General features: G+C 43.4%; 1 protein-coding gene across 1 annotated transcript in view; it reads right to left on the bottom strand.

The window, feature by feature from the left end:
• The window catches only part of UBR3 (ubiquitin protein ligase E3 component n-recognin 3), a 115,036-nt gene extending 103,156 nt beyond the window's left edge, over positions 1-11,880 (bottom strand). The window contains exon 1 of the mRNA XM_074145046.1: positions 11,435-11,880. Coding sequence (XP_074001147.1) covers positions 11,435-11,880 — 446 coding nt within the window. The remainder of the gene's footprint in view (positions 1-11,434) is intronic.
• Between the last annotated feature and the right edge of the window lie 1,297 nt (positions 11,881-13,177).

Below are 13,177 nucleotides of genomic sequence, written 5' to 3'. Positions count from 1 at the left end.
TAACAGGCTGTAGTGAAAGGTGGATATAATCTAGCTAAGAAATACATTTTTTTCTGAAGAAGCTAAAAAACAAAAATAACTATGGAGGGGAAGTCTGACTAGACAACTGACAGATCACCTTGATCTAAACTTTATTACATGATTTCAATGTTGCAAAATACTTTTTCCAACAAGCCTGTAGTTCCTATTTAATCTTCAGTACTTCATATTGCTTGTGCCAGACAGTCTGCCTTGTAAATATTTTTACTATTATACTATAATGAGCTTTAAGAATAGGAATATTTGACTGAGAGTGCCAATTCATTAGCCAGAGACATTCAAGCCCTATTCCACTGAAGGTCTAACATGGAAGTACTAAAATGCAGGTCTATAGGGAGACAAAAATCATCACCTTTTTTCCTTCCTCTTTTCTCCGATTCAAAAGTATATTCAAAAGTGTTTTTCGTTTTCTATGCAGTTTCCTACCTTTGAAATTGCTTTTTCACAAAAAGACAAGGCTAGTTTTAGCAAAAGAAGAGAAAAAGACATTAAGTTGCAATTAAATAAAAACAGAGCTTTAACAAGCAATCTTGTCCACATGACTTCAAATATAATTCTGGAAATTTCTTACGTTGCATTGATACCTTTTTTGTCAGATGCAGAAAAACATTGTTGACATCTACATGAGTAAGGAATACCATGTATTATTAACATAAGCAGCATTAATGTCTTCTGAGCAAGCTTCACTTTATACTTTCCAGATTCAATCCATTCTCTCCTACTATTTCCGTCTCTAATAATTCTACTGTGAGTTTCTAAAATGGATTTTAGAGGTGGCTTCAGGTAAAATAGCTCATTTCCTTTAGGCTACTTTTTCATAGCTGCTTAAGTTGAACTAGGTCAGTCCTGCCACAATTCTGTTTTCAGCCCTCTTATTTGTTCCGACACTGGCACTCGATTGATCCCGTGTCAAACCAGCTGAGAAGCTAAGCTAGCAGAAGTTACTTACTTCAATAAAAATTAAAAAAAAAAATTCACTGGGCCAGCTTAAATCCACCAACACTCAGAGACCTGCCTCCTTGGAAATCACACTGAAATCCCTGAATCATCCTGCCATCATCCCTTTCCTTGTTCACCTGACAGGGAGCAAAACACAGAGAACAAAAGCCAACAAACAGCAGGAGGATGCTGTCCTGGCCAACCAGCACATCAGGTCGCTGTGAAGCCAACTCCTCCACTTCAAAGGAGAATTTTTAAACTTCCCCAGTTATTACAGCAGCTGATAAATGCCTTCAGTACCAGCCAGACCACACCTTTGCAGTTTCTGAACATTTGCTCAGCCCTCCTTCCACTACATCCCACAGCGTCTCACGTTTCAGTTGCATTCCAGAAACTTGACATAAGTTCATGCATACACAGAGGGACTATTTTTACCCTCACTTTTCTCTTGCTATTTTGTCCCCTGACTCTCCATGTTTAAAAGTCATTTGTTTTAAACTGGATCATAAAGCTGTCAAAAAAAGGCATCTCATTTTCACAAGTCTTACAGTACTACAAGACTACAAGTGACTGACTCCGACAGAACTCGTAGGGACAAGAATCTGGAACCCAAGTGACAGGACACAAGTGAAAACTACTGGAAATCTATTCCTAAGCAAAGAAAACAAACCTGTGCTTGATTCTTCAATTCACTAATAAAGTCATCTCTAAACTGGGCTTTTTTTAAAGACATTACATACATTTCATACTGTATACCATGACTGAAAATGTCATGTAATGTTTCATAAAGTATTCAAACAAAATGAGTAAATTCTGTAAATAAGAATTCAACACACTTTACAAACAGCATGCGTTTTGTCCCCACTGTAAAACTAACATGCAAATACTATTCCTACATATACAGAATCTACAAAATAGATGCAAGATGCAAAGCAATTTTTGAGTGCTACAGTTGCCTCTCAGAGTTCTTGTGAACTGTTTTTTCATTCTTTGCGTACCAGTAAAGACTGTTTAAATATTTTTCCTGGTTTTGCAGTTCACATATTAAACCAAATCTTAATTCAGAACAAAATATAATTTGCATAATCAGGATTAGAAAATTATCTTGATGAAAAAGGACTTTGATATATTGTAGCCTTGCCTTATGTAAATCCACTGTCCCTAACCAACACCACGCACAATGGTAATTCTGAAGAAATGCAGAGAAATAAATTAACTGTTCCTCTGAAAATTAAGTTTTGTGTGTTTCCCCCCACACCCTAGTAATTAAATTTCAATAGTTAAATTCCTTTCACCTGCAAAACAGGCTTCCAAAAGTGAATCAATGCAATACTGACTTCAAGGCCTGAGGAATGACAGCTCTTCTGCTCTTTACAAAAGCTGCGAGCTACAGAGAAGTTCAAAGACAAAACTGAATACTTGCATTTCTGCTGTTAGGGACTCTGACAAGAAGCAAAGCCAACTGGAAAGATGTCAGTCTAATCCTTTCAACCAGGAAAGCTCCAAAGTAAAGACACTTGAGTCAACTGTGGAGGACGATGAAATTAACGGCTTCCCAAGCCACTTTTAAAGGCCATCTTTCCAGGCTCTAAACCTTCATGACAAAGCTGTTTGGCCAGGTTAGGAGGGTAGAAATCACAGAGTAGACTCTTCGAAATTATTCCAGTTCTTGCAGAACAGCAGGAAGAGCAGCAGTGAGTCACCAGAAGCTCCCTTGGTGCTCAGTGCTATACTGAGCACCCTTCAAAGAAAAAGCAGGCAAAGAAGCTCTGCAGAAGACCATTTCTATTATTCTCTTTTAGCCCTCAGACATAAACATCTTGTATAGCAGATAAAACTACAATGAGCTTCATTAGTGTACAAGTACCCACTATCAATGAGAAACAGTAGACTTCACAGTTTCAACTGTATGACCTTAGAAATACAGTGAGAATGAGAAGGAATGGACTTTAGAGTAGAGCTGAAGCTGAGCCTATGTTTGAATAGACCCAGACACAGAGTTGTTGAATTTGAGCATTTTCATAGACAATAGAGCAATTGAAGAGTAATACAATCTTCTGCTGCAAAAATATTGTCTTTATAAAAATGGTGGGTGCTCTGGAATATAATTGCATCTAAGTACAGCTTACATTCACCCAGTTTGACTGAAAAGCCTCAATTTACACACAATTTAAAATATATTTGTACAGTAACAGACACAGAGCTAGCTAACTTACAAATATAATACCCATTCTCTTTGGTGCAGCTTTTTCAAACATCACAGTGATTGCAAAGCGAAGCCCTTACAAGTTAAAAGGGCCTTAGTTATGCTGTTAATTGCAATATTAAGATTATTAAAATTATCTTAATTCATCCATTTGAATATATGAATATGGTCTCTAACCATTTTGTCCAACAGGAATTGCAACCTTTTCGGCTGAGAAAAGGAACAGTACTGCTTAAATGAGCAGTTAATGTAGTATTTCACAGTACTGAAGAAGGCATTGATGAGAACACTCTTCAAACTCAAGTCTAAAAAGCAATCTTCATGAAGGCTGACATTAAAAAAGCACACAAGAAAAATATTTGCATTCAAAATTCTTTTACAGCATGGAGTCTAAAGGTATCCTCTATTGTATTTTTTTCAGATATGGACTAAAGATAGAGAAATTAAAATACAATGCATATTCTAGTTCTGGATGCTTAATTCCATAATTTTTAGGATCTCATATTTCTACGTTCTTAGCCTCACATAGCATTTTCAAAGCAGAATTCCCAGCTGACTTCAAAAGTCGGTCTGAGAGACAAGCAGATCAGCATATATCTGATCCTGAACTCTCATCAGAGCCATCTTTGCTTGGCCTTCGCTCTTCCCAAACCACTAGTTCACATACAGTCTCCCTGCCCAGTTGCTTTCGGAGTCCCATCAGTTATCTACCAGTACATCTTCTACTTCAAGAACAAAAATCAAGTTTCCAAAATAGAGTTAACAAAAGTATTTTCTGGCTAAGCAAATTTTCCCATGAAAATTTAAACAGGTCAAACATAAGGCATGCAATATTTCTGGCCTAAATACTTCATCTGACAAAGTCCTAAGCAACTGCATAGTGCTAGACAAATATAAAAACAACATTCATTTTTTCAGGATTCGAGTAAGGTGTGTGGATTGTTATAAAAGCTATCAACTTAAGCTGAAGATACCACTTTTGTCAAGACACCAACAGACAAGGTGAATATATATGTAATTTGCACTTTTCTTGGAAAGGTAAGTAAGTGCCCATGCATTTCATGCCAGAGCTATTCTCGCTGCAGGTGCTATGCAGAAACAGAGAGATGCATCCTGAAGAAGGGAGGGGAGATCCTGAGGGGAGACCTTATCGCTCTCTACAACTACCTGAAAGGAGGCTGTAGAGTGGCGGGGGGTCGGTCTCTTCTCCCAAGTTACAGATGATAGGACAAGGGGTAATGGCCTCAAGTTACACCAGGGGAAGTTCAGGTTAGATATTAGAAAATATTTCTTTACTGAAAGGGTTATCAGGCATTGGAATGGGCTGCCCAGGGAGGTGGTTGAGGCACCATCCCTGGAGGTATTCAAGAGAGGAGTTGACATGGTGCTTGGGAATATGGACTAGTGTTGGGTGGTGTGGTGGGGGGTGTGTGTGTGTTGTTTTGGTTTTTTTGGTTTTGTTTTTTTTTTTTTTTTTTTCATTGGTTGGACTAGATGATCTTAAAAGGTCCCTTCCAACCTAGGTGATTCTGTGATTCTGTGATGGCAACCAGGTTCATTATATAGTCCTTGCTACTGTAATACCCAAACGGCTAGCTCTGTTACTTTGATGTAAAGAAAATTAATCATATTATTTTCAAATCTTACTACCAGAACCCTCCAAAGAGGTGGGCATCCAAGATACTGTTATTTAAAAATCAGCTGCAGGTGTCCAGGATGTTTTTTATATATAAAATTCCGATATTCTACAAGTGATAAGGAAGAACGGCCTGAACTCTGAATCAACCTATATTAATTGTCATTAAGAAAGATCTAAGAAACAACAGTTCTTGAGGAACGTGTTTCCAAACATACACCCAAAATCACGTTTATTCTGTTGCCAACAGATCCATCGACAGCTCCACATAGATCAGATAAGTACCAGACAAATAACGCTCCACCCTGACATAGCAAACTTCGAATCCTGGACAGCTGATAGTTTCACAAAAGGGATAAAAGGAGCTTTAGAAGTTGGTGGGATCAAAGCAAAGGAAGTGAAAATCAACACTGGTTAGCCCAAATCTAAGTAAGATTCTGTTTCCACAGACCTCCAAAACACCAGTTGTTCTTCAATTGAATATATACCAAGGTATATTACAAGGTGATAGACAAGTCATACAATAAATAAGCTGATTTCAGACAAGGCAAGATATGCCGCAGTTTTATCTCGTGAGCTCAATCCTCAGAGTACTATTCTGTTTTTCAGACTGGCCCTATCAGCAAAAGCTTTGGGGTAAAACCATCATTTATTTTAAGTTTGTTCAGTGACTAACACAGCAAGAGTTCAGGCTTCTAAATGTTTAAAGTTATGTATATTGATACGTTTGAGTATCTTACCAATGCCTTTGAAACAACTGTACATTATTCCTGAGGCATGTATAAAGTACATGGCATCTAGTCAGGCCACAATTTAAAAGCGGTAATACAAAATTATCACTTCGCTGTTAACCATTTGGAAAACACCACAGCAACTAATTTAGAGGCTGATGTAGTCCTAATTAGAAACATTCTTAGGAGAAATCAAGACAGGCAGGTTTGTGAGCTGACTGTATGTCATTATGGGCTTAATCAACACAGTAATCTGAAATCTTTTTTGCTTTCCAAGGATAAGACCTAACATGAAGGTCTGTGAAAACTACTGAATATTATTGTGGAATCCTCAGCAGCAACACAAAATACCGAGCTTTAGGTCTGTGGGAGGTGGGGAGGAGGGCAGAGAGAATCAATTATTTATAAAAGCATGGTAACTGTGGTTCTTCAAAATGCTGTGGTCAGTGTGAATCCCAGTATGAATTCCTGTACCTTGTATGTGGAAGAGCAGATAGTGGAGGTTTCGTTCGTTCTGAAGAGTTGCACCCACCAGAAGTACGTGACCATGGGTTTATTCCGACTGTCATGCCAAGCTAACAGGCAGTACAGCTTCAGCCAGCAGTCGTTGGCAGCCCAAAGGACTTCAAAAGCAGAGAAGCTACATGGAGTTGATAGAGATCCTACAGAACACCATTTGTACCAGCCCAACAATCCTGAACATGAGGACGTTTTTACACAGCTTCATAATGCTCGAAGGCTGAACTCCTTGACAATGTGTAGGGTCTCAGCCTGTTGATAAAGCATCTGTTTCAGCAACTTCTTGAACTCTTCCCTCCTTGAGGGAAGGGTTCAACCAACCTAGCCTAGGTCCTAGAGAATTGAAATCTTCTTATCTACTGTTAAAGAATACAATAGATAGAATCACACTGGAAAGGACAACCTTAAAGCAGCAACATGCAATATGTATGCTAAACAGGTAATTCGCTGTTACAAGATACTCCATAAAATAACCACATGAGCTACTTAATGCCAGTAAAATAGTTATTATCTGTATGTCCCAGAACCCACCAGCAGGCTGATCTGACTTTTCTGATCTTAAGTGGATCGCAGCTGCTACAACCCAAGATGATACAAGAGACCTTGCCTGACGAACAGAATACATCCAAAGGTAACTATTAATCATGGCTCTCAACAGCAAGCTTGCTTTTTTGTTGTCACTCTATTTGTTAAAGTTTTCTCAGGTCTAGAATAGGAAAAAAGGCCCTTTACTCTTACTTAGCAACAGAAAGTAAAAGAAATAAAATATATTCTTCCATAGCTCCCAAACAGCACAGCAAGGCCATTTCTATTGAAATGGGTGTCTGTAAGGAAGTGTCTTTGAAAAGGGATAAAATAAGGAATCAAGTCCAAAGGAGGGAAAGAAGGATATGGGACAGAGTATCAAAGGTCATCAATACTAGATATCTACTGTTCAAAATTTAAATTTAACAAAAATTATTCAATAATACTTACTGGGTGCAAATATTTTAATGCACTAGAAAAACAGAGCTAACTCTAAATAAATTGCATCAGAAGAAAATAAACAGGCGAGAAACTACGAATATACTTCTCCTACTTGTTGGCAGTGAGAGGAGGCGAAGAGAATTTTCCAGCCATTTCATAAGGGATCATGGTAGACCCAACAGATACATCAGTTCCCAAGAGAGACATAAGGGACATAGGAGGTGGGGAGGGAAGACAGCGAGAGAGAAGTCTGATCTACTGTGCAGCTTAGACTCCATGAAACCTACACTGATGTACACTCTAAGACACACAGCTAAATGGAAAGATAAGTATGGATCATTAGAGGCAGGATTGCAGAAAGCTTAGAATAAGGTACCTGAAGGTGCTTTTGAACACATAGCATATAACATCAATCTATAACAGCTACCCTTCTTATAACCGTAGGGTTTTTTAATTCACACATGCCTACTGATAAAGAAATGGCCCACTGTTGCAAGTGGAAATGGATAATTTCTTAGACCCTTTGATATAAGTCATAAGAGAAGGCAATGCTCTATGTCAATGGAGCCATTGGTTGCCATAACTACCGTCAAATACACAGCACACATCAATGCAGAAGCCTGTTTAATGAAATTCTTAACCTGGCTTTTTGCCTTTCAGGATATGCAACCCTTGATGAAGATATTATTCTCTTTGTACTGTAATGCAGCACTAAAACATCTGCTTCCCACATGATTAATTTAACAAATAAGTCAACACACAGCAAGGCATACTCAGAAACAGGACACGAGGGAATGAAGTAGCCAAAGTGTAGAGGCTCTCTAGTATATCAGGTTATTGTCTACAGACTTAAAGGGGAATCGGAACAAGACAGCCACAGGAACAAGATGGTACACATCACTAACAGATTATTGACTAGTTATACTCTTATTACAAGCACATGACATATTGCTTTCTTCAAGCTTATTTTATGAACTATCAAGTTTCATTATAACACAAGATCTACCAACCAAAAAATACTCCAGTCTGAATTTTCCCCTGTCCAACTGCATGGGTTTTTTTCCTCCAACAGATGAACTCGCTTGCCGAACTATGAGCATATGTCTACTATAAACACTTTAGAATTGAAGATGATCTTGCCTTCTTCAAAGCATTATTAATTATCTCTGATGGAGCTGCAAAACTTCATTTGCCCATGGCTAGATACCATATGGGAGACAACTACAAACTATTTTCACCTACTGACATATCACTGGATCTTAAAATCTATTAAACCTTGCCACAGCTACTGCAATTAACTTAATAATCAAAACCACTGAAATTTGCACAGGAATCAAAAGGTTCAAAAGTGTGACAATCTGATTTTTCTAAAACAAATGAGAATTACACAAGGTACCTAAAGCAAATCACCACCCATTTACTATGCTGTATTCCAGCTTCCTTATATAAAGGCATCAGAAATAAAAAAAAATTAACACTCGTTTACCTCTAAAAAGTAAATTATAGATTTAATTAGTAATAAAAGATTAACACGCACATCCTTATAAATCATTCAAACCAGATCCAAACCTAGATCAAACCATCTCTAGATTTATATTAGCCATCCTAAAGGAAAAGATATCCCAGATGGTAAGCTGGAGAGATTTCCTTTAGAGCAGATCAGTTACCTAAGACATCATCAGAAGTATTTTTTGAGATGCATCAAATAAAAAAAACTCTGAACACAGAGACGAGGTAACAAGAACCAACAGAAACAAACTACTGCTACTATAATATTCGTATACAGTATCTACACAAAATTTTATCTGAGCAGGCAGATGGTAGATAAAGTTCGTAAGCAGGCTCCACATTTGATTCCCTTGCTATTAATAGAAGCCTTGGCTGTGGTGGCCAAGGTTATATCTATCGGGCTAAACACACTCTGGTTTCCTGTATCTACCATGAAGGCCACCTAACTTTAACAGGCAAAGCATTACCTTTGTAATTGTGCAATTGATTTGTATACACAAAGTTAAATCAGTTTATCTAAACATGCTGCACTGAAGCAATTCAAGTCAATAGGCAAAACTGTGTGTGTGTTTGCACGCATTAATGTTTTTACATTGGTTTAAGCTTAACTTTGTGTTGCACAGCAAAGTTTCTACTTCACTTAATTGCACTGGCTTAACATCAATTCTTTAGATAAGTAGGAGCGACCTTATGTTGAGTGCAGGCACCCCACACACTGTCATGTATTGTCCTCCCGTATGACCACGAGGACTGCTCAACTCAAGAGTATTGCTTCTGAACGGATACTATGGAATTATTTACCTAAAATGATCTAACTTCCTGAAGGGACCTATCTCACACCCAAGAAAATTTTATTCCCGAGGCCTACTATTAAAAGTAATAAGCAGGGTAAGTATAAAAGAAATCGGAATAGTTTTACTCCCTCAGGGTTTGCATCAGTTTACGCTGCAAATTTAACAGCATTTTTTTTCTTCTTTATTTAACTTATTTAATTTATCTTATTTATTTTAACTTTATTTAACTCATTTAATTTATCTTATTTAAGAACAGTAATTCTTCAAGAAGAAAACGGTTTAGAATAGGAAAAGACAATTGTGAAAGCTATAAACTCTGGGATGAGAGCAGTATCAGAAGTCATTTTAATATTTACCTAAAGTCATTCAATTTGTCTGTGCTCTATTAAAATCCTACCACTAAGAGGAGCCGTAAATCTATCCCACACTCAGCACTAGAAGTGACATTAAATTTTTTATCTTACTTCTCAAGATCAAGGGGAACTGTTACTTCAGTGATACTGAGGAAAGCAGAATCACCAGAAGTTGAACAAGAACTTATAAGAATCGCTTCAGCAGTATCCCCTTGAAACCACTTAAGATCAATGAAAACAAAAGTAGGAAAATAGTTCTTCCACTGGAGGGAGTCTACCAATGAGAAAAGACTCCAGCAAAAAGGAAGAATGAAGAAATTATGAAGGCAGACAGCAAGAGATACAAAGGGGAAAAAAAAAAACATAAGAAGAAACAAAGAATGAAGCCACCTCAAGGCCTAGAGCAGAATGGTGACTACAGACACAAAGAATCAGAGCCAAGACAACAACCTTCAAGCAACAAAAAAAAGCAGAATTAGTGAAATCTCTAAGCAGAAATGCAAAACCACAAGGAATCTTAAGATGCAGAATGAGTGTTGCAGAATTATACATCGTAAATCTTAAAAACATGAAAAGAACCAAAGAAAATGTTTTTATATTTCTATTTGTTCCTAGCATTTTCTGCTAGGTATGCCACAACTCAGGATTTATTAAGAAGAGATAAGATGCCTTTTACAAGGAGAGAATGACATCTCACCCAGGCTAAGACAAGCAAGATAGAGGCTATTCAGAAAACTAGTCAGAAGAGCAGCTTCCCTCAAGAACTCCAACCTGTCTTCTGGCTAAGTCTTTATCTCCCTGGTGAATGAACAGAAACACAGGGAGCTCCAGAAAGACAACCAGTTGTGAAATTTGAAGTCTACTGGCCAGGTATCACCTCCACCCAATTACTGGTCGACTGATCTTTCCTTTTACCGTTGAGTACAAAGGGAACAATGAAAGGTATAATGAGGTACCACATTCTTCTTTCTGAAGATGGTACCATTTTCTTCTTTCGCATCTGACCAGGTACCTAACTCTTGCCTCCAGCAGGTCTGCACACTTACAGAATACAAGAGGCATTTGACTTCCCCAAACCCCTACCCTGTTGTACCCGTCCAAGAGTGACCAAATTCCTTGACTGAAAGCTGAGAATAGCAAAACCAGAAGGCCAGACGAACTGCAGACTGGGAAAGCACAGAAAAATGGCTCCCTCTTACTCCATCTCTTCACTCCAGCGTATTTGCCCACATGAAGTCCAAAAGTATTTGGACAGACTTCATGGCTGGCTGTGCTAGGCCAAGGCAGCTCGCTGGGAGCTGACAGGTACTGCCCCACATGCACTCTGCCCTATCGACTTCCCTGGAGGCAGGCACTCGGTGCAAAGGCAACCACATTTGCATTAGCCTCCAAAAAAAAAAAAAAAAAAAAAAAAGGCACACCCGCATCAACAAAGAAGGAAGCCACCTCGCCGGACCCCCGCCCGGGGCCGGCTGCCGGGAGGGAAGGCGGGGCTGACGCTGACCACGGGCGCCGTTTCCACCGAGCCTCCTCCGCCCCGCAGCCGGGCAGGGAGACGACCCAGACGGAAGCAGGTGCCCCGCTCACCCCCTCCCCCGGCGCGCAGGGAGGCACCGGGCAGAAGCCGAGCTGCGGCCACACCTCCGCCGCCCAGCGGGGAGGCCGCTGGGCCCGGGGGGGCCGCCCCCGCCGCGCCGCCAGGTGCCCGCCCGCCCGCCCCGCCGAGGCCGCCCGGTGCTCACCCGGCCTCCCGCATGACGTTGCTGTCGCCGCAGTCGCAGGCGCCCCCCGCCTGGCTCCGGAACATGTTGTAGTCGTGCCCGGCGTGCTCGCCCTGGTGGAAGCACTCGGCGCACAGGCTCATGCAGGGCGAGATCCCGCACGTCCGGCACCGGTAGGCCACGAAGTTGGCCGTCCACACCAGGCCGCACAGCGTGGCCGGGTCGTAGGCCCGCACGGTTTGCACGAAGCTGTCCCACGGCTCCCCGCCCGACAGCAAGCAGCGGCACCACTCCAGCGCCTCGGCCGCCGCCTCGCCGCCGCCCGGGCCCGCCGCGGGGGCCAGCACCCGCTCCAGCAGCACCCGCAGCTCGCCCGCCGCCGCCGCTCCGCTCTCGCCGCCCAGCGCCGTCTTCAGCTCCGCCGCTTTCGCCCACTTATCCCGGCCGCTGGCGCCGGCCCCCGCCATGATGGGAAACTGAGGAGCCGTTACGGCTGCGCCGGGCTCCCGGCTCTGGGGCTCCCCCCCCGCCGCCCTTTCTCCCCTCCCAGCGGCGCCTCCCTCTCGCGATAGCCGCGGAACCGGCGCCCTCCCCGCCGCCCGCCCGCTCCCTCCTCCTGACACTGCCTCTCCCCTCCCCTGACATTACCCCTCCTCTTCCTCTGCCCTCCCCACCGGCCCGGGCACCGCGCAGGTGCGACGCCGCCGCCCCGCAAAATGTCACCCCCGCTCGTTGCCTTGAAACTTCTTGGCAGGGCGGCGGCGGGCACGGCAGGCGCGGGATGGGCGCCGCCTGCCATCGCGGCCCGACCGCCCTTCGCCTGGAGGGCCCACCTGGAGAGGCCGGCGCCCCCAGCGGCAGCGGAGTCGTCTTTGTTGCCGGGCCGCTCCTCCGGCGAGGCGGCTGCCGGGAAGCGAAGGCACCGCACCGGCGTGCCCGGCCGCGGGGGTCCCGCCGGGCTGAGGCGGCGGCTCTGAGGGCCGGGGCACAGTGAGGGGACACGGGAAGCACGTTGGAGCCCATCGGCAGCCCCACTAGCACGGCGGGGCACCACCGGCGGCGGGGGCAGCACCGCACCGCGCTGGGGACCCCCCTCTGGTGGCCGGGGCCACCCGCAGCCCCACGTCCTGAGGGACCGGGGAGACTCTGCTCGCTCCCGGCGGGAGAGAGCGTGTTTGGATGCGAGTCATCGTAGCTTTAGATGCGGATCAACAGTTTTAAATAGATTTTCAACTGTGTAATGGAAGAAATTATTAAAAAAAACCCCTAACCCTCTCCTTAAAAGAAAGTAACCTTTAATCTGACAGTAACAAAACCCCCGTGGCGGACGCCCCTCTGCTGGCCGTGTCACCCTGTCTCCAACGGCCGGTCGAATCCCGGTGACCGGCGGTGCGGTCCCTCAGGGGCAGGGAATGGCGGGCACGCGGCGCGGTGGGTCTCCCCCCCGGGATCATGGGGAGGAAAACATGAGAAAAGTCAGCGAATCTCTTATTTTCCTCTCAAGGACCGTCCTTTCCGCCGGACCGGCAGAGGTCCCTCTCCTCGCCGGGGAACGCACCCGGGGGCCGGGCTTTCACCGGCACCCAGCGGCGGTGACGCATAAGGTTGTAATGAAACGTATCACGTTTACGGTGCGTGGCAGGTCACAGCTGTTAGCGACAAAAAGGGGAAAGTTTCGTGGCGTTTCGCCCCCGCACCTCCCGCTTTGCCCGGGACGGGACGGTAGCCCTGCCTCAGGGGGCGGGGCGCGGCGCTCCCCGGCCC

This window comes from Numenius arquata, chromosome 3, assembly GCF_964106895.1.
Source record: "Numenius arquata chromosome 3, bNumArq3.hap1.1, whole genome shotgun sequence".
Lineage (NCBI taxonomy): Eukaryota > Metazoa > Chordata > Aves > Charadriiformes > Scolopacidae > Numenius > Numenius arquata.
Note: the sequence above shows the minus strand (reverse complement) of the source record. Positions and strands in the feature narration are given on the sequence as shown.